The sequence below is a fragment of the Apostichopus japonicus genome, chromosome 6 (assembly GCF_037975245.1).
Source record: "Apostichopus japonicus isolate 1M-3 chromosome 6, ASM3797524v1, whole genome shotgun sequence".
NCBI lineage: Eukaryota > Metazoa > Echinodermata > Holothuroidea > Aspidochirotida > Stichopodidae > Apostichopus > Apostichopus japonicus.
In genome coordinates, this window is record NC_092566.1 from 6,454,498 (window position 1) to 6,477,755 (window position 23,258).

The window sequence follows — 23,258 nt, forward strand, 5'->3', positions numbered from 1 at the left end:
CGCTGTGGATCAACGCGGTCAGGAAGATTGGACTGATCCATTCTGTTGCGGGTTTTTTTATATTGCTGTGACGCAAACTATTGCATTCTCAATGTGTATGGGTATTTGGGTGGGTAAAACTACCAATTAATGTGTTTTTAAACTAATTTTGAGTTCTAAACGGTACAATAACAAAATTTAATATAATTACACATAAACGATTAAGCAGTGCGTAGTTACAGTCCCCTATACTAGGCGCTACCACGCGGGCGTCTACAATAGCGTCTCTCGAGGTTGGGCAAGTATGGAACGCGGAAAGGGTCAACATGAGGCGCCGTCCAAATAGGAATGGTCGTTCGCTCAGAAACCGTCCACTTAGAGATCGCTGCTCAAATACAGAAGCCGTCCATTTTGAAATCGCCGCTTAACGTGAGGCGCCGTCCACTTAGAGGTGGCCGTTGATACACAGGCCGTCTAATCAGAGATTGCCGCGCAAACACACCCACATTTTCGGGAACCGTCCATTTAGATATGGCCGTTGACTTAGAAACCTCCGCGACTGAGAAATGGTCGTGATTAAGAAATCGTCCATTCAGAGATCGCCCACTCAGAGATCGTTGTCTCAGAGATCTTCCATTTGAGTGACAGCCAAACTTGCATATTTATATCTAGGGCGGGGCGTGAACTTTTCAATCACAGAGTCGAGGTGCGTCGGCCGTTCGCACTCGTCCTCGTTCATTGAATTTTCAATCACAAATTAAAATGGATGAATCGATGATATACAACTCGAGGAACTTGTGAATATCGGTTTCAACAACAGAAGAACGGCAGATTTGCTTGATTGCAGTGAATCAACTGTTATAAAAGGAGGCGTGCTTCTTTAGGCCTCTGGAAAAAAGATGGATCTTTCGCAATACAAACCTAACGTTAGTATGATGGGTGTATGAGTACGGTGCTGGTATTCCTCAGCTTGCGGCCAATCCCTAATACTAGACTCGATACTCACACTTATTTGTTTTGATCCATTTCATACAGTGTCGGTTCGTACTCAATCTTCGGAAGTTTGTGCATGTTGAGACGACGTACAATTAAGCCCATTAGTATTTTTAATTAATAATTCGTGATTACAATTTTCCCCAAAATTATTGATTTGTTAGTACGAATTATAATTTGCTGTAATGAAATACTTGTATGTTGTAATGAAATACTTGTATGTTGTAATGAAATATTACTTGTTAAAAATGAGTTATTATTTCATAATGATGAATTATTAATTTTTAACAACTAATGTCGTATTAATAAGAATTATGAAGAATTTTTAACTTGCAATTATATACAAATTTTTATTTCAAACGAATTGTAATTTCTTTAAATGATTATTGACTTGCTAATACAATTGATTTGTTTTAATGATATACTATTACATTTGTCATGAAACGTTACTTGGTAACACTGAATTTACTAATTCATAGTAAGGGATCATTAAGTGATTACAATGTTTTGTAAATTTGTAACAGCTAGTGGAATTACTATAGTGTAGCGCCTATAGTATTTCATAGTTACAATTTATTAATTCATTATTGTAAATTAAAAATTAAATGTTAACATTTGTAGTTACAAGGGTTAACAGTTATGATCATGGTCATCATGATACACATCACACTTTTCCATGGCCAAGAATATGTTATATTTGATGCTCAGTTACTGAAGCATACATGTTAAGTCATCACTTTCTTTTATTTTGACAAATGCTGAGCACATGAAAGGTCAAATCTCGGTCAAATTGCTTAGACCATTGAAAAAAAAAACTGGGCCTAGCGACGGATGTTACTACTTTCCAAATTAGTTATTCCTGTGCCCTTTCGAAGTTACGGGAAACTTCTTCGGCATTTTCGACCCCCAATTTGTGGATTATTTCTTCCATCTTATTTCTTTTGGATTCTTGAAACTTTCATTGCATGTGGTCTTCGGTGTACCGAGACGAAATTACTCTCCTGAAAAAGGGAGGGGCGCCGCAGGTACGACTTGAATGAGGCGGGAACAACAGCGTTCTACTGTAACAGCTCGGTGTTACAGTGCTCGTTACCTGGCGGGAGCACAGCCGATAAATAGTCCACGCCCACTTAATGCATACGTATATAGCCATTGTAAAGGGAGGACGAATTCTAAGTAGGCGCGGCTCAGCATCGACCGGCGATTTGTAAGTGGACGATTTCTGAGTCAACGGCCATTTCTGAATGAACGGTTTCTGTACTTCAACGACGATTTCAAAATGGGCGGCTGTTGCATTTGAGCAACGATCTCTGAGTAGACGGTCTCTGAGTGAACAACCATCTCTGAGTGGACGGCGCCTCACGTTAAACGGCAATTTATAACGGTGGGCGGCTGCTTGCATTTGAGCAGCGATCTCTAAGTGAACGGTTTCTGGGTGAACGACCATTTCTAAGTGGACGGCGCCTCACGATGACCCTTTCCGCGTTCCATAGGCAAGAAGGTCGATATTTTCTAACGAAGACTCTCATTTGTTACCCCTAGGTCCGATTGAAAACTTAAACCAATCACAATAATTTTTATATGTACAGAATCTGTCACTCATTTGTAATGCATATTCAATTTAGACAAATAGGAGGGTCAGTGTTATAGTGACACAATTGAACTTTCAAAAATGGGAGTTTCAAAAGCCACACGACGCTACATGTTGCCATGTGTGTTTTACGTATGACTTTTGGTTTTCAAAAGTTACGTATTTCTACATTTTTTAACCCCCCAAGTCCGATTGTGCCATGCTAAACAGAAACTAGAAAACAACAGAGATATGAAGAGATTTATTCCACCTTTCTAAAGATGTTTTAGACAAAGTGTAATGAAATGAGGAAAGAACTGTTATCAGTGAAGAAAAACAAGGCCTAACAGTAAGTCAACGAGGGGTGTTGGTAGTAACTGTTGTGACTTTCCTCCGCTGCATAAGGAAGAGCGCTAGGAATTGATATGGATTAAACATTACTACGAATAGTACGATGGTTGACTTCTCGTTGCAATGCACAGTGCACCGGTACAGTTATTAGAACAACTGTATTTCCGTTCTGACTGTTCCGACTTCTACCATTTCTAATAACGCTTTATATATATACGCATATGAATGATATGAAGTATGCGCGTGACTAGTCCCTGTGTGGAGTTGACCACATCATTATCATTGAATATTGTAGAGCCAGCAACGCCTTCGAGTAAGGGAATAGAAGATCATCGATGTCTTACATGAAAACAAACAAAAACCGTGTAAATGTATCGATTATTTTACATGCTTAAAATAAAACATTGATAGAAACGTTATCCTGAAAATATAACCCCAAAATACGTCCTCCCAACGAAAGTCCTAAAAAATCTCCCCATTTAAATAGGAAACTAAAGATAAAATTACTATAAGAATAACAAGCTCATCAGTGGCGGGCGTGGGGTGGATGGGATGGTGCGAACACTCCCCCACCCAACCCCCAAAAATATATATCTTTTGAGCAATCAAATTGTACAGTCTGAGCCAAATAACTAAATTAATGAAATGCACTATTTTCCCGGTCGTGAACGTTGACAGATTAAAACAAGCTCCTGCACTGTGGCTGCAATCTGGTAAACCTGTGAAAACTTCATTCTGTGAAGCACGATTTATGTTTTGGTATGATTCTTTATGCTACTGGTATCATAGCAAATTTATTTGAAAGTGTCGTGAACCGATTGCAGCTATCGCGCGCCTTTTGTACCATGTTTATGCCGTCGCGAGAACGTATAGGTTGCTGTCGCGAAAACTTAGCTTGCCGTCGCGTTAACTTAGGTGGCCGTCGCGGGAACTTCCGTTGTCCAATTTCATTCCGTCGTCCAATTTCATTCCGTTGTCTAATTTCATTCCGTCGCGAAATTCCTTAACATTATGCGAATGAGTGACCGGATCTGTGAAGGTGGGCGTTGTCTCTAGCTTCTACCAATCACATTCCAATTATGGGCTAATACCTCTCAAAAGAGACGGAGATCATTTTCCATGAGTCTATTGACGATCACAGGGAGGGACGAAACCTCAATTAATAGGCCTCTCCCAATCACGGACAAAACTAAACAAAGGCGCTGTCACTTAGTAGTTCTATCAGTGCCGTTTATTTACAGCTCTAGATACTTTCTAGTTCGATGAGACTTGACAAACTGTTTCATACGTTTTTTACAGCTTTGCAAATTTAAGGCTCTGATCATAGATGCCAACTGGCTTTCACGTGTAAAGGCCTTCCTATAATTTCGAGGAATGTTATGCTAATTCATGTTGTAGAGGCGAATCTAAGAACGGGAGAGGGTATAGGTGATAAATGAAGCCACCTTCCCAAGTGTGTGTGTGTGTGTGGGTCGATTACTATTGAATTTTTGTGAGGTTGAAGGGGTATCCCCCCCCCCCTCCCCCGCAAACATCTCTGGATCCATGTCTGTGTTGGAAAAGCCATGAAGTTGGTCAAGGAGTGGCAACAGTTCAGAGGTGAGAAGTGAAGTTGGTCCGATATTATATTATAGTGTAAGTACATCATGAGGGCTAATCATCCAGCTGTTAACTTTCTTTTCCCCTTCTAAACCATAGTCATTACCCAATTCAAAGAACTGGCTTATTGGCAAATGTGATCAATATCATGTTTAAATCGGATCAAAATTAGGAATTATTTGTACTGTCAGTAGGAGTACTTTTCAGCATGATATGGGAGGATGATATAGAGTTATATTAGCATTGGCATATTGTCCCAACTGCTGGGGACAACAATTACTGAAAATGTTCAAGTTCAAGAAAAACCCTTTCCAATTTTGGTTCTATTCAAATAAATAAATTTAAGAACAACAAGCTTCCAAAACAAGGCCACCCATAAAGTCACACAGTGGAATGAAAATGGCTCAATATATCTTTTTATCTCTCTTTTTATTCTTCTTCTTCTTCTTCTTTCTTTCCTTTTTATACTTTTCTTTCTCTCTTTAAGAAAACAAAACAAGATTAAAACATGTGGCAGAACTTCACAGTCACAGCAAAGCTTCACATTCACTGCTTGTGTTTAGTCAAAAATTTCAGATCACCACATGAAACAGAAACCCTTCTAACAAACAAAGAAACTGCAATTGATGAAAATAATAGCACCCTTCTGAAACAACATTAATTAATAAGAAATTAATTAAAAAATTAATTAAAAAAAATCATCACACAGACACACATTTGTAGCAAGACTAAAGGGTTGCAACATATCCCAAAACTTGTCTTAAAAAAATGATGGATTGTTGATGGCTCATAGAGGAATGCAAGAAACTGCCAACTTAAAGAACCATTTACTGAAATCTCTACAAAGGTACCAATCTGTTAACATCCAAACTGTAAAGAAAATATAAAACAAATGAATATTAATACTATATGTAAATATATAACAAGAGCCCAAGGGCACTATGGTTCCTTGCTTGGGGTATATGACAATACACATAATATTATCAAGCAAGATTGGGCTGAAATAGTCCAAGTAATTGTGGTCCTACGTGTTCCCATAAAGTAACCAACACTATAGCCAACACTTTTGTGATCACAAAATGTGATCGGATTTTTTATCAAAAGGCACTTTTGAGATCTAAATATGGCGTCAAAAGTGTAAGAAATATAAGAGACCTACAAGCGTGTCAACAGATATGATAACAATGGTGACCTCAGATGACATGACCTTTAAGTTTCAAAATGTTCCACCACCCCATTCACAACTTGTCCCAAAATATCAACCATGTCACACCTTGGCATTGAGATTTAATTGCATTTAATGTCAAAAAATTAACTTTGAACTTGTATGTAACTTCACACAAAGGTCACCCGGAGGTCAACCAATTGACATTTTTGATCGGTGAGACCTAAATAGAGCATGACTGTAAAAATTCAAACATTTTTTCTTTGCCCTTTTTCTCCCCCCATAATACTACTTTTTTAACATTAGCTGACCTTTGGTGACCTTGGATCACATGACCGTTAAGTTTGAAAATATTCCCCTATACCATTTGCAACTTGTCCAAAAAAATCAACCTTGTCACACCTTGGCACTGGGAGTTATTGCATTAAATGTGTGAAAATTAACTTTGACCTCATATAACTTCGCACACGAAGGTCACACAGGGGTCAACCTATTGACATTTATGATCAGAAGGTACCTTTAACATCTGAAAATAGCATCGAAACTGTAAAAAATCCACAAAACACGAAAAGGTCACCAGAGGTCAAATTGAGGTCAAGGGTCACCCAGATGCGGGTCGACAATTGGATTTCATTGAAGCAACTCCCAACTCTAACGGACAATTTGTTCTCAAGTTATCGCAAAAATACTAGTTTTTTAGCATTAATTGACCTTTGGTGACCTTGGATCACATGACCGTTAAGTTTGAAAATAATCCCCAATACTATTTGCAACTACTCCAAAAATATCAACCGTGTCACACCTTGGAACTGGGAGTTATTGCATTAAATGTCTGAAAATTAACTTTGACCTCCCATAACTTCGCACACGAAGGTCACACAGGGGTCAACCCATTGACACTTATGATCAGAAGGTACCTTTGACATCTGAAAATAGCATCAAAACTGTAAAAATCCCCAAAACACGAAAAGGTCACCAGAGGTCAAATTGAGGTCAAGGGTCACCCAGATGCTGGTCGACACTTGGATTACATTGAAGCAACTCCCAACCCTAACGGACAATTTGTTCTCAAGTTATTGCAAAAATACTAGTTTTTTATCATTAATTGACCTTTGGTGACCTCAGATTACATGACCGTTAAGTTTGAAAATATTCCCCTATACCATTTGCAACTTGTCCCAAAATATCAACCGTGTAACACCTTGGCACTGGGAGCTATTACACTAAATGTCTGAAAATTAACTTTGACCTCATGTAACTTAACATACAAAGGTCACCTTGGGTCAACTTATTGACATTTTTGATTGGTGGGACCTAAATGGAGCATCAAACTATATAAATTCAAACATTTTTATTCTTTCCCATTTTCTCCTCCCAAAATACTAGTTTTTTAACATTAATTGACCTTTGGTGACCTCAGATCACATGACCATTAAGTTTGAAAATATTCCCCTATACCATTTGCAACTTGTCCAAAAATATCAACCAGGTCACACCTTGGAACTGGGAGTTATTGCATTAAATGTCTGAAAATTAACTTTGACCTCGTATAACTTCGCACACGAAGGTCACACGGGTGTCAACCAATTGACATTTTTGATCGGAAGGTACCTTTGATATCCAAATCTAGCATCAAAACCAAACATTTTCTTTTTTGCTCGTTTCCTCCCAAAATAAGCACATTTTTTCTAATGTGACCTTTGACCTTTTGACCTTGGTTTCAGATGTAGTTTGATCTCCTGATTCCAAAAAACAAAACGACAAGTCTGTACAACCATCCTAACTCTGACCGAAAAACTTTGACCCCTTATAACTTCGCACATAAAGGTCACACGGGGTCAACCTATTGACATTTATGATCAGAAGGTACCTTTGACATCTGAAAATAGCATCAAAACTTTAAAAATCCCCAAAAACACGTAAAGGTCACCAGAGGTCAAATTGAGGTCAAGGGTCACCCAGATGCAGGTCGACAATTGGAACACATTGAAGCAACTCCCAACCCTAACGGACATTTTGTTCTCAAGTTATCGCAAAAATAGTTGTTTTTTAACATTAATTGACCTTTGGTGACCTTGGATCACATGACCGTTAAGTTTCAAAATGTTCCCCTAACCAGTTCACAACTTGTTCCAAAATATCAACCATGTCACACATTGGCACTTGGAGTTATTGCAGTTTTAATATTTTGGGTTTTTGGCCTCTAACTGACCTTTGGTGACCTTCACAGGCACCAAAAAAAATAGGGCACGCCTTCTCACTATGGCGGATCTATATACCAAGTTTGAGTTAAGTCCAACTTTCCCTTGTTGAGTTACAGTGTACCCAAGCAAGTGTCACAGATGCACACACAGACACACAGATACACACACACACACGCCAACCTGACTGCATAGGTTCCTTTTGCTAAAGCAAGGAACCAAAAAGGACCTAAAACTTGGGTGTTACATAAGTATTGAAACTCCTCACCTCCCCCCCACCTCTCTCCCACATCCCCATGCCTCTTAACCACCCTCCAGCTCTCTCAAACATGTTTCATAATCCACATACGTAACTACCTTTTGTAGATCTGGTAATGTTATTTTTTGTTCAAGGAGCCTAGATCACTGCTTGTTATTTTGAGCAATGGACACGTGGATCTCTCCTTCTTTCCCCCAGTCTTTTTCCTGACCATTTAGATTATATATTTCTCATGCTATTCAATTGAAAATTGGTCTTTGGAGTCCATGCTGAAACTATTAGATGCTAATTTGTTGAGTTTTAACGAAAAAATTGCATTCAAATCGTGCAGATTATGACAAGATGGTGAAAAGGATAAATTGCGGGTTACAGAACATGATGGGAAATTGTATGGAGCCACGTTGGTAAGACAAGGGACACCTATTTGTCTTTACCAGCCCTCATCAGGAAAATGACTCTATTTAAAAGCAATCTTCCACACTGAGTTTGACACACTGTAAAACCCTGTAATCAACTAGGTTATTAGCTGGATGAGCCAGGTTCAATCTCATCATTTATTTGCATTAGATCTAAACTAATATGAAAAGTAATCTTGGACGAAACAACTGTTAAGAGTCAAACGGAAACATTTACTCACTGGTTAATTCACATTTGCTTGAAGAGTGATACTATTTGATTCAATTTTGACAAAATAAGCAATTAATGGGTCGAGACAGTTGGTCAAACTAAATTATTAGATTAAGAGACGTTTCTTAAGACATAGGCCTACTAGGGCGGTCTACAAATCTCAAAATGTGGGCTATTGACTGGATAATTGCTGTCGGATTTCACCAATTTGCTAGAAACCAGACAGGCACTTGAATTCCTCTGCCAGTGCAAATTATTGTTGTTTTGTATTCAATCAAGGAAATTGCACTTAGGAATATTTGATATTAACCAATTTATTTTTTCGCACTGCCATTTGTTACCAAATTGGCTAAAATTGTGAAAATTCTAGACCTGTCTACTGTACTAATACATAATGATATACATGTTGATATGTATGTATGTATGTATGTATGTATGTATGTATGTATGTATGTATGTATGTATGTATGTATGTATGTATGTATGTATGTATTTTAGATCCTCCTACAAGCAGGAACTCCGGAAGAAGCCATCATTGGCTTATCAAAGCCGCAAGCCGACGGAAGTCAGTCTCTTAGATTTATATCTTAACGTCCATGATTATGAACTGTCAATTGTCAACAACTCTGTCACTGGACGACATACATTAATCTTGGAGGTACTCAAACTCAGGACCTTATGATGGAAAGGCACTGGCGTTAACCACTGAGCTAACACTCCTTTTGATATTGTTATGTACTGAACCAAAGATAATCTCTCCTTTCCACTCTGTCTCTGTCATTGTACTACTTTCATTTGGCTTGTGACACTCGCAAGGTATCGAACAGATAAAAGTAACAACAACAAAACAAACAACAACAAAACAAGTCTGCAGCTTCCTCCTCTCTTCCTTAAACCTACGGTAAAGATTAAGATTACCGATATAACCATTTCATTCTACTCACAGCTTGTGGAGTTGTGTAGACAGCAAAGTATTCAATTTTAACAGATATGTTCTTAGAAGGTTAATGCTTTAACTGACCTTAAACAATGGAAAGTGATCCAAAAACTTAGGCTAAGAGAATGTACAGGTTTGTATCTTACAGGAAATGATTACATAATTTGACATCCAAGTCAAAGTTAACTTTTGTTTTCACAATTAATCATTAAATGATGAATCAGAAAACTGAAAACTCAACCTGTTTAAGTTAAGTCTGGCAAGCTTACACCAGAAATAATAACCAGTTTTAGTAAAGTCCTGCGAACTCACACCAGAAGTATTACCCTGTTTACTTAAGTCCGGCGAGCTCACACCAGAAATAAAAATAAAAACATTACATTATATTAGCTAATATTTAATTAAGAGCTGGCAAGGAAAAGTGGTAATGTTACATTATTTTTATATCATGCTAAAAATGGTACAATTTGCTAAATAGGAGCATCTATTTGACATGTCAATATTAAACGGCTTGTTCAAAGTGACAAAGTTGCACCAGATATAGGTTAATGATGACATGATTAAACAATATCGATATACAAATTAACATTCAGGTGCATAGCCAGGAATTTGCCAAGGGAGGGGCGAACCTGTAGGCAAACTATCAGAGCCGTATATATGGCTCTGCAGATTATCCAAGCGTAGCGCCACCATGAGTTGGCGCGAAGTGCACAAGAAAATTTTGGCCGAAAATGCCTCCCAGATCGCTGGAAACGGCACTTCCCAGGCCTTGTAAGTTGCATCTAAGCATTTTCTATTTTGAAATTACTAGCGATATCATAAAAACATACAAAAAAAAGTATGCACAAGGGGGAGCGGTCGCCCCCTTTGCCCCCCCTTCCCTTGGCTACGCGCTTGTTAACATTTCACAACCATCAAGGTGAAAATAATTCCATTGATACAGATTTGCAGACTTTATGGCTTGAAATATGCAGGAATCTTCATTGACTTTGTCAGAGTGACAAGAAAAAGTGACCAAATGTTAAATGCAGCTTTGAAATCCAATGTGATAGAGCCGGTATAATTGCAAGTTACCGACATGATAAGGAATACATATAAACATTTTACAATATCTCATGTACCAATGTGACCTGTGAGACAGAATTGCACACTTTACGGGCCTCAGGTAAATGATATTTTGTACACTAAAATTTGCACGCAACACTATGAAATCGGGATATGAAAGAACGAAATATACATCTGAAGATCAGAAAGAAGTACTCAACTTTGTTTGTGCCGAAAATAAACATATTCAGGAAGAAGGTGAAACAATTTCACCAGTACATTGGTTTTTGCATCCACAATTCTTTGTAAGAAATGCATCACTAGCTTCAAATAAACCTAGTGTTATCATAACATTTGCTAGCTCATGTGCTGGTTTTAACACATAACTCAAGCTCATGTGCTGGCTTTAACACATATCATGTGTAGCTCATATGCTGGTTTTAACACATAACGTGTAGCTCATGTGCTGGCTTTAACACATATCATGTGTAGCTCATATGCTGGTTTTAACACATAACGTGTAGCTCATGTGCTTGCTTTAACAAATAACATGTGTAGCTTATGTGCTGGCTTTAACACATATCATGTGTAACTCATGTGCTGGTTTTAAAACAAACAAACACGCACAGAAGAAACGTCTTCAGTACTGTCACTTGGTAATGGTAGAATACACAAAAAAGACTTGTAGATTGGCCAACTTATTTGGTTTCTGTGTTTCTTAATCATCTGCAGATAACACAATGAAATACCACGTAAAAGTAGTAATTTAATATAGTAAAGCTGGTAGTACTAGCGGTAACCTTAGTAACACATCTTTGGTCTGCTACCAATTGAATCATCTTTCTGCCTGCCACTCAAGAAATTTCAAACTAAAAATAGTTATTGCACGTCTAAACTGCAGATTGATTTATTGTGACAAAGAGAGAGAGAGAGACTCCCTCCCACAGAACTGACTTTGGTTATTGGAAAAGTTTGCAATGAAATCGGAAGCGCTTCACGCTGTACACATCGATGTTGGAAAGTGTTAAGGTCAGATGTCGTCACCTGGAGGGCAAAAGGTCACTCATTCGTTCGACGTTGGTGCATTCGTTTTCCTGCCTGTACTTCATCATGGTTACGCCACAAGAATGCCACCATATAAACGCCAGCACCACCAGGATGTGCCACCACTGATGACTCGACCCCAGGAAGTCCACTCGACCTGATAATAAAAAAAATCATAAAAAAATCATATAGAGAAGCAAAAATAACAAGATAAGAACACAATCAAAATTTGACAGATCAGCAACACAATTTAATAGGTTTGATGCAGACACAAAACCTACCCTACCATCATTATCGATCTATTTGATAGAGATGAACGTCATGTACGACTTCCTGAAACAGTAATATGTTTACATTTGGTACAAACCATTAAAACTGCAAATGAACATATCTTGAACTTAGTTTAAAATGTAAGAATTGAATGAAAATTTCAACACGATGCTTAGATTTCATTACTCGTTTACATGTCAAAATTAATTAAATATCCAATATTGAGTTACCTCTTAAAGGGAAGAATACCCCAACCATCAGCATCAGTCATAGGAATGACTGTCATGAACAACTTCACAAAACAGTTAAAGAAAAAATCTATTTCCATTTGGGATAGATCCCATATTTAATGTCTGTTCTCACAGACTGCAGGAAGACTTGGTCAAATCTCAATGTGACACCATCAAGTCATATGGGCTTGAATGATTTTAAACGACTTTCTTTACTTTCAATGTGTTCACTTTTAAGGCTCTTTTTCCAGTTTTGTTGATTTTTTCTGGAAGAGATATGCCTTTTTTTTTACAAATGCTGAAAACTTAGGAATTAAGAGTTCATAGTATGGCGTTATATTGGCAATGGTGTCAGTGTCAACCTGTTTCTCTTTACAGTCACCTTGAAAAAATATGAAAATATGAAAAATAAAAAAAAACAGAAGAAGGTATAAGCTTTCGACTCCTAGTGGCCCTATGACATTCACACAAATTTGACAAAATGGCAGCCCCATGATATACCATATACACCATATCTCTGAGACGGAGCAAACAATTTCTTGAGATATTTGTGGGAGCTGTTTATCACCAAGGTCTCTATCAAGTGAACTAACTAAAGGTGATGATTGGGTGGGTATCTCCTTTAAGGTAAATTCCACTGGAAGACAAGATGACACTGATATGGAGAAGAAAATAAATTCTATGTGATGACTTGAAAAAAAATCAATCCCCATCTCAATATATTGTCCCATCTCAAGATACGGTTGATTTATTGTAGGCTATTTGTACTGGTTAACCCTGATATATTTCACCTTGAGTGTATCGTGGTTAATAAATGGTGATGTCATAACAACAAATGTTAACTTTGCCTAAATTATAATCTTCATGTTGAATTGATTCTTGAAACCTGCTACATTTGGAAAGTTCGCTTTAAAATACGTATTACACAACTGAGAGGATGCAAAATCACCCTTTATTTTCTCCTTGATGTTGATCTAAAATGTTCAAAGCTATTTTAGCGAGTCACTCACCTGGAAAACACCTCTCTGGACATTTAGTGGCATAAAATGCCAGAGCTAGAACTCCAAGGAAGTACACAACCACAACTTTTGGAAGGAAAGTCTGTCGGAGAAATAATGAGAAACGTTACACCTAAAATGGCACAGTAATTGCTTGCTTCATTAATAATTAATGTCAAAGTAAAACAAAAGGATATTAGAGGATGACTGAAGGAAGAAAGTAAATGTTGATACATTACAGTCCATGAAAACAAATCCTAGAGGTCCCGGTTGTATTTCCAGTACCATTTTAATTTTTTCTTTTGAGAAAGGTCTCTTTTTAAACATCCTCTTGGCTCATCTACCATTGTGGGTGGACTAGTTTGTAGTAAGTCTAACGCTGAGACTATAGGGTCCTTTCTTCAGATGGAAGAAATATCATAATAGGATAATAAGACCTAGTGACCTCCATTAACACGGTAAATAATGTACTGTAACTATGTCAAGGCAATGCCAATGATGTTGGATACATTAAAAGGGTGCTTTATTTTTTATATGAAGCTTGAAAAAAATTTGTGGCTTTTTTAAATGAACAATTTTTACACAACAAGAGAGTAATATTTAGAACTGCACTGAGTAGACGATGCAATCATCATGTTAGCCTTAAAGGAGCGTTCCAGATATTTAACATATTTGGAAGGTGTGTTATTCTTACAGACTGGAATAGCTAGATAAAACATGTTACAAATGCTGCATGTTTGTTTGCATGTGATATATCAGCACAACAGTTCGTATCATTTCTAAATTAAAGTAATTCTAGTTTCACATGTGGACTTAAAATATCTAAAGCAACTTAGCTGGTAATGTAAGATGATGCCACAGAAGGGCAGAATAACAGCTATGAAGGTTGCTGACAATGTCAAAGGTCAGCCATTAACCTGCAGCACAGGCAGTTGTCAGTCACACCTTAGAACATAATGTTTGTCATTATCTGCATTCTAAAATGCCATTAACCTGCCATTTACCTGCCATTAACCTGCCATAAAGGTCAGCCATTAACCTGCAGCAAAGGCAGTTGTCAGTCACACCTTAGAACATAATGTTTGTCATTATCTGCATTCTAAAATGCCATTAACCTGCAGTTAACCTGCCATTAAGGTCAGCTATTAACTTGCAGCAAGGCAGTTGTTAGTGACACCTTAGAACATCATGTGTGTCCTTATCTGTGATATAAAAAGGTCCACTAAGGCCACCATGTTGTATTGAGCTAAACAAATTCCTACCAGCTTGGCTAGGTTTTTTATCCTGTAAGTGACAAATGATGAGAAAATCATACTTTACAGCCTTAAATTCAAAGCCAACCAAAGGCTCAGTATTTCATACATGACGTACATAGTTACCTGTCATCCTCATGTCACCTCTTGCCAATAAATAGGTTATTTTTCATATGAAAGCAGCAAAAACTGTGGCTAATTGATGTTTTATTCTCCTCAAAATTGGGATTTGAGTAAAAAAACTTGCTATGATGACTGGCAGACAGGTAACATTCAGTACATTATCAAACATAGTTACTACCTATATTATATCACCACCAATGCCACCCATATAAAAAATAAAAAAATAAATAACAACTCATCAAACACAAATTTTTTCATGACAGTCAGCCAAATAAAAATTGTTTGTATTCCATTCACTAAACGACGGGGCTTAAACATGCACTAAACAATGCCAACTTTGACATTTTAACACATTCACAAGGCAGGTATCCGCTGGCATTCACCCCCCCACTCCCCCACCTCCCCCCACCCAACCTAATCAATAATCTCACCTGCACGATCTGTGTTTGCATTCCTCCATTGAGATAGACCCAATGTAACACTGGAAAGACACCATAGGCCACTAAAGTACAGAACAGAAGCAGCCTTCTCATGGCCCACCGAGCTGACAAGAATCTCTGGTGGGTTTGGATCACAAAGGTGATCAATATTAATATGCATGCAATTGTGAGGTAAATCCTTCTCCAATGCTGCAAAGAAAAAACGAATAAAGAAGAGATTAACCAACCCAGCACATAATTTATTCCTGGAAAGCAGTTATTTTTAAAAGACTTCAGGGTGGCCAACGAGTTATAACTTACATTTCATATCCAATTTCTATCCAATTTATAAAGTTTGCTCATTTTGAACTTTTTTTTTATCTTTGGACATTTTGGACCATTTCAGATGGGAAAATCATAGATTTCTAGTGATACGACAATTTCAACTTCCTTTAGCAAGCCCGGGAGTGAACCCACAATCTCCCAGACACTATGGTGTTTTATTGCTTTTAATGCTACTGCCATTATTAACTCACCAACCATAACAATATAGTGTTATTATTCTTTCACCTCCACCAATTTTAAGTATGTTCTTGTACTCAGCAAGTATGAACTTCAACAAAGAGGTACTCTTTGAGTTATAATCCTGTTTGTCAGGTCTTCAGACTTTGACCTCTGATGACCTCAAATGAAATTTGACTTTCACAGAAAAAAATTGGGTTCTTGTACTCACTAAGCCGGATCACACATACCAAGCATGAATTTAATCTACCCCAACCTTTTTGAGTTACCATGTTTACAAGCAGGTGAAATTACACACACACACACACCCATCACCATTGCATGCATTACTTTTGCCTTTAGCAGGGTAAAAAACCAAATATGTAGGATGAAAGGCACGACTAAATAAAGGACACTCCCTCAAGTCCCTCATCACTCCAGTGTTCTTAATCAGAAATGAGCACCGTAACTGATTCTGTGGCTACAGAAAAGACTAAAATATTATGCAAACATTGTAGTGATTCACAAAACCTGCTCTTTCCCATTCATTGAATAAAAATGTTGGGGAAGGGGGAGAGGGGAGTGTGGACATGGTGGTCAATCCAGACACTCGTCATAAAGGAAAACATATAGCATGATTAGTATTATTTTTATCACATTTCTTCTTGAAATAAAAAAATAAAATAAAAAATAGAGCACAAACTTACATCAAAACAGAAGTATGCATAGTATATCCCTGGAAAGTAACAGCCTAATAAACCAATACATATTCCAGCCAGGTCTAGGGCCAGCCAAGATTTACAGACTTCCTCATTTTGTGCACAGAAGAGATGGTAACCTGCAGAGCACATCATACAAAACTGAAAGAAAAACGAAAATAAGAACATAAAAATCGAAGAAAGACATTAGCAACAAATTGCAATTATTCATCAGATACAACATGCAGTTATTACAATTTGACAAAGCAGCTACTGTTCTGTTAGAATCAATACCTTCTACCTCTAGTGCAACAAAGTTCCCCATATTTGTACAGATACTTAAAGGCATTGAAGACTCGCCCAAAACCGTGTGCGGCCATCTGAAAAAGTTAACTTTCTGTTGCTTGCAAGTGACGTTTTGTCTGTGTCGCTACAAAAAGCAGACAGTAACGAAACGTGATACCTTAATTGTTATCTTTAGCTGGACCTGAGATGTCCATCGCTGTATCGTTTGTACAATGTGCTGTGGGTATTGACCGCAGCTGTATGTACTGACTGTACACTAGTGTCTAATTACCGACGGTAGCAAGCTGTGTGTGTATTTTCTGGGATTGATGGTAGTGTCTAACACTTCTGTTACACCTCATTTGAAACTAGGTCAAATTACCGGCATTAGAGGTTTCTTTTTTTTCCCTTTAATAGAGACTGTACATCACAGGTGGGGTCAAAGAATCAAATACTCTACCATAGCACAAAATGATAGCCAGATGCTAACTCCTTTTCTTAAATTCCTCAAACAATTTGATGAGAATGCCGCTTTTGATATATACCAACATGAACCTACTGACTCTATACTGATATATTTGCGACGTATTCAAAACCAAATAGTGTAGACTGTATAAAACTAACAGCCTAACTATATATAACTATCAGCCTAACTATATGGAACTAACAGAACTAACTGTTTAGAACTTAAAGCCAGACCTACAGAATTCTGCTGACATTTTTGACTTACAATAATATTCCTAACAATAAGACATTTGATTACTCTTTTAGAAGACTATTTATGAGGTTATACAACAGGGGGCCCTCAATGACTACATAATTTCCATCTTAAACTTATGTTATGTTCCTTTCCACAATACAGTACTTACAGTAAATTAGGCAGGTATTATTTCATATGATCACTTTACATTAATTATTAATTAAATAAATATGACAATGTGACAACCAACCTGAAAGCATGTGAGGCAGAGTGTATAGACGATATAATCCCAGAAGGTAGCATCGTATGATGGTAGCAATATCAGGTTATCATAAACTCCAAGTAGCAGGAAGATCAAAAAACCAATTAGATGAGTCCAAATGTTCACTGATTCATTGGACCAGTAAAACAAACTGTAATACAATCAAAGAGAATATCAAAAGTTGGAAACTTGAAATTACATAAATGAACAATTGTCGATAGCAGTACTGGAAAGCTAATCTGCATAAACAAAAACTTACATTGCTAGGCTAGGCTACAATCTTTCCTCTTTCATGAGTGAGCTATAATATCAGGGACAATAACACCAACCACATTTTTCTTTGGGAATTGAAATGATTATATAAATTCCAAATCACCCAACTGCATGACAACTTTGACAAGATGTCACTTTACATAATTAGTTAATCAATTGTCTTCAATTAACTATACATAAATTATGTTCATGTTTTAAATGTTAAAATTACAAATACCACATGGATAGATTATGAATGATGAGATAAAAGAAAAGTGTCTTCAATTGATTTCGAAACAAAATTATCAATTATGAATAAACAGCAATACAGTAGTACAATCTTCAAGTTGTGAGTAAGAACCAATGTGTTTGTTTTATTTTTCTGTGTATTGCATTTTCTCCTTTTAAATCGTGAATTTTGTTATCCTTTTAATTGCCTTGTGGTCATCCACAGCGGAAAAGTTCTTCAAACAAAATGAAGTAATATTAATGCACTGTACACAGAACTCTATTGAAGTTATTATACTGCACCTGTTCCCCCTTGATTTGTCTGAGATGACAAATAAAAAATTGCATCAAGTTCTAATGAATCTGGCATCAGTTTCTTAAGCTTTTCAGTTCTTAACATTAGTTTCTTAAGATTACAACTGACAACTTACAGTTTTCACACAGCTTTAGTGCTGTGCCGTTTACACGTTTAAACGTGTAAACGAACGAAACATCGTTTAAACGTTTAATAAAACCTTATGAATGTTTAAACGAAAATGATATCAACTGAAAATTAAATTATTGGCAAAAATCGCGTATCAATTCCCGTGTTTATTTTGTCTACTACGCGAAATAAACTTGAACGCTGTTATCCTTTTGTGAAAACTTCCTGATTCGCGGCACAAGTGTACTTTATATCGAGCCGACAGCGGCGGCGCAGATAATCCAGTCAATGCATGTTCGATCGAAATGATTACAATCCCTGTCCATCACTTTGAACTCCCTGACCAGACAATACCGGGTCGAATACTCGACTTGGTAATAGTTGTTCAAATACATGATCAAAGGAAATGTATCGATTGGAGATCGTAAAAAAACTCTGAAAATCAGTAGAAAAATTACAAATTTTACGAAAGATCCAGCAAACCACTTTCGAAAAATTCACGCGAAACTGGCAAATCGTGCTAAATGCAACTAATGTCATGTATACAAGGCTCTAGTACACCCATTTATGAATAAACCGTAAGACCACATCTAGTGTTAAGCGGGGGGGGGGGGGGGGAAGAAAGTATTTTCTAGAATTTCCAAAAATATGGAAAAAATAATATCCTACCACAGTTAAGTGCATAGCAAATAGCCTAACCACCTCGTCTGTTACGGATCTCACGTAACTACAAAAACACAACCAATTGTATTTTGCGAACTTTACGTTTTCTACAAGAACATGGAAATAATGTTAAGCATTAGTTAATCATGCCGTGTGGCCTAAAACATATTTTATTACAAGGTTTACTTTCATAAAGATGACCATAGCTTGATATCTTGGCTGCGTGTATCAACTGTGCCTCGTGTATCATGGGGAATACTCTATGAAACGTTTCTTGGAAACGTGCCAAATATGTTAACAAACAGGTGTTCGGGGATGAGCGCGCAGTTGTTTGGCAAGATATATGGGAAAATTCTGAGCACATATACAGTATCCTACCGTAGTATTTAAGTTAGGTTAAACCGTACTGCAGTTGTAATCTGATGTACGTTTAGTGCGTGCTATTCATTGTTAGGCGTTCTAGAAATGGGGCTTTGCCGAACTTTTTTGTTTCATAATATCGGAGGTTCTGTAAGTTAAACTTTTTAAAGATTGTAAAACAGATAAATCTCTTTTCATTTTATAACAAAATACAGCTACTCTAACTTGTCATTTAAAAATTTTCATCTGCTTCGTGACAATTTAAATTCAAAAAGTTGTCAGTATTTTGCATCCTCAACGGCGAATTTTTTTATCGCCAGACACGCAAAAAATTCCTTTTCCTTTTCCGGGGTCTTCGCCCCACCAGGGCCCTAGTGCGGTCCCCTGGACCCCACGCCTTTATACTCGGCGTTTTCTCGCGATATTCGCGAACGTTTAAACTTTTAAACGAACGAAAAATCGGCCGTTTAAACGTTTAGGTCTTTAAACGAAAACTCACAGCCCTACACAGCTTCCCAAGAAAGCCGCGTAGCCAGGAATTTGCCAAGGGAGGGGCGAAACTGTAGATTCTGCATTGCAAACTATCTAAGTGTAGCGCCACCATGAGTTGGCGCGAAGCGTACAAGAAAATTTTGGCTGTAAATGCCTCCCAGATCGCCGGAAATGGCACTTCCTATGCCTTGTTAGTTGCATCTTAGCATTTTCTCTTTTGAAAATACTAGCGATATCATAAAAACCTTAAAAAAAATTGTAAAAAATATGCTCAAGGGGGGCGGCTGCCCCCTTCGCCCCCCCCCCCTTGGCTACGCGGCACATCGTTAAACCCATAGGAAGATATCATGCAACTTAACCATCATTAAGACACTTACCTTTGTATACATTGCCCGGATGATAACGAAACTCGGTATCCTGACTGGATAAACTGGTTACCTTGAAGGAAATGTGGTACCTCTGCATAGGAAAATAAGTCTATGCCTTTATGCTTGACAGCATTGTTCTCATTGTCGTAGGAATCCATTTTTTACCAGATATTTATCTAACTCTACCTGTCAACAGAGAAATGAAAAAGAATAGACATGAATGAATATTTGTTATCTTATACTTCATTTGCAAGAGGGTACACAATGGTCCAGGTTGTGAAAAATGTCCATCAGACAACCAGGCTTTACAGTTTGGTTATATCGGAACAGTAAATTTGGTTGTCCAGCAAAAGAAATGAAAAAAAGAACAATGACCAATATGTACCATGCAGGAGAGATGTGTGGTTGAAGAATAGAAACACCAACTTTGGGAGTGATACTTATTTATCATATTACATGTTACAATGCAATCCGAATTTAATGCAAATACCTCAGCAGTTTTTGTTTTCTCTGTTGATTTGCTGAACTGAAATTTGATCACAAACCAGTGGCTCAAGAGTTGACATTTTCTGGTGACTTGATATATAACAATTCCATTTCAACATTCTGTGATCAAATCCTCCCTCCCCCCTTCCAAACAGACAGGTATAACAAAGTTAATAATGTATTAGAGTAGTACTTTGTTTTGAGAAACACCTTATCATGGCTACAATTCTCTACAGTAGTACTAGTAAGCATGACCATGGATAAATTTGCTGGATATTCAACCCAGAGTATCACACATAGGCCTAGGCCTACTTCTGTGAATTCTTTTCACAGTAGCCTTAGCAAATATCTTCATTTTAAGGTTATTAAATACTTCTTTGAGGAAAATCCCTAATTGGAATAACCTGACCTTTGAAATCTCAAGATAAAATATTTCAAGCTAGGCTTAAGAGCATTGAAGACTCGCCCCAAACCGGGTGCGGCCATCTGAAAAAGATAACTTTCCATTGCTTGCAAGTGACGTTTTGTTCGTGTCGCTACAAAATGCAGACTGTAATACGTGATACCTTGAAATCTTTTATCTAGACCTGAGATCCATCGCTGCTATTATATGTACACTGTGTTGTGGGTATTGACCGTAGCTGCATGTACTGACTGTGCACTAGTGTCTAATTACCGACGGTAGCAAGCTGTGTGTGTATTTTCTGGGATCGATGGTGGTGTCTAACACTACTGTTACACCTCATTCGAAACTAGGTCAGATTACCGGCATGAGAGGTTTCTTTTTGCGCGAGTCTTCACACCCTTTAATTATGGCAATCAAAACTAATTTAGAATGCGTACCATTCGACTACCCGACAGGCTAAAAGAGGGCGCTCTTTTTGATGGGTTGAGCGTTGTTAAATGGGGCTAGACATTTTGGGGGACTAACCCTAATTCCTAACCCTATTCCCTACTTCCTAACCCTAATTCCTAAGTTCCCTAACCCTACTTCCTAACCCTATTCCCTACACATTCAGCCAGATTATACAGTTGTTATTCTGCCGATTCGAAGTAAGCTTTCCAATTCATATGGTACAGATTCTAAAGTTAGGCTAGGCCCAATTTGCTGTTGAATGGTATGCATGATTCATTAGTGTAGTGTTATGCACAAAAACACTGCAAGATAAATCAACAAATTGTTGCATACATAAACCACAGAATATTGGTAAAGCTTGGTCAATGAAGTCTACTCTAAGCTTAAGGCCTAAGTTTTACTGAGTATGTAGTGTTATTTAGACAATGGCATACTTACTAGAATACTGTCCTTCTAGGCTAGGCTACCATAAGTTAGCATGATTTAGGCGGGTACCGTTATTTTCCGCACACGTTACTTTCCGCTGAAACAAAACGGTGTTTTCCGCTGACAAATTTGTCAGCGGAAAACAACTTTTTTTTCAGCGGAAAGTACCGTTTTTTGGGAGGAACAGAATGACTTACTGAAATGATTAGGCACATGGAAGGATTTAGGAGGATGGAGAGATAGGCAGATAGATGTAACAGGATAAAATGTAGCTTCGAGACTAGATTATTATTAGGATAGCTAAGGTTGTAGCTTAGGCTGTAAGCACTAGCTTAGGCTGTAGGCCCTAATCCCAAGTTTAATTTTTTAAATCGGCCATGATTTTAGATGTAACTCGTAAGAAAGGTGTTGCAAAATGCACGTTCGGGTCTTAAAACAGCCCTTACTTATACAGCCATTTCCAGCGAAAATCAAAAAGATACCGCCTTTTACAACTTTTTTCAAACCATGATTACGCGGACCGCAGTTTAAATACTTTATTAGATACTCAATCCTTCATAACGCGGGCGTCCCTTTGCCCTTTTATCCGCCGACCGCCTCATACTTCTTTAATAATCCCTAATTACAAACACCCCAAGCCTCCTGTAAAATATAAGCAGCTTAACTTTTCTGACATGAACTCAGTCTAACCATCCTTTAGCAACGTTCTTTGATACTTTCTCATGTTATTTTAATCATCCTGCCTGAATTTGGTATCCTTAAATTGAGGAAAAATATAGTGTACAGGTAAGTGAAAAAAAATGTTTTCCGCACAAGAATTTTTCAGCGGAAAGTAATCTGCGGAAAGTAACGTATGCGGAAAACAACTGAAACCGATTTAGGCATAGGCCTCCAACTGTGACTTTTACTGTAGTGTAAGTTGTTACTAGGCTATGTTAGGTTGTGACTGAGTGTGAATTAAAATTGATAACAAACGTCTGATCCCGATCGGTATTAGCCATTAAAGAAAGTCGAGCAAATTTCTTTCAAGCGGTTTACAGCTGCACAGTATCGGCACTTCCTTCTAAGAACTCATACTAATATCAGTCATCCTAACAATAATTGCCAAGGCACGCTGAACTGTTTTGTTGTTACCACCCATCGCACATCCAGGATCAAAACTAGCAACCAAAGAACTCTATTTCTATGGTTTAAG

The 23,258-nt window shown here is 37.6% G+C and overlaps 1 protein-coding gene across 2 annotated transcripts; it reads right to left on the reverse strand.

Annotated features, from left to right (window-relative positions):
* Positions 1-4,902: 4,902 nt before the first annotated feature.
* On the reverse strand, positions 4,903-23,218 carry LOC139968812 (progestin and adipoQ receptor family member 3-like). 2 transcript variants are annotated; one of them, XM_071973241.1, is made up of 7 exons: positions 23,039-23,218; positions 20,305-20,481; positions 17,497-17,659; positions 16,271-16,423; positions 15,075-15,272; positions 13,280-13,370; positions 4,903-11,926 (listed from the first exon to the last, which is right to left on the reverse strand). In XM_071973241.1, the coding sequence occupies exons 2-7, from the start codon at positions 20,451-20,453 to the stop codon at positions 11,766-11,768; spliced, it is 915 nt and encodes a 304-aa protein (XP_071829342.1). In that variant the 5' UTR covers positions 20,454-20,481; positions 23,039-23,218; the 3' UTR covers positions 4,903-11,765. The 2 variants fall into 2 exon arrangements, with proteins under 2 accessions (XP_071829342.1, XP_071829343.1); XM_071973242.1 differs by lacking the exon at positions 23,039-23,218 and adding an exon at positions 22,076-22,106.
* Positions 23,219-23,258: the final 40 nt, after the last annotated feature.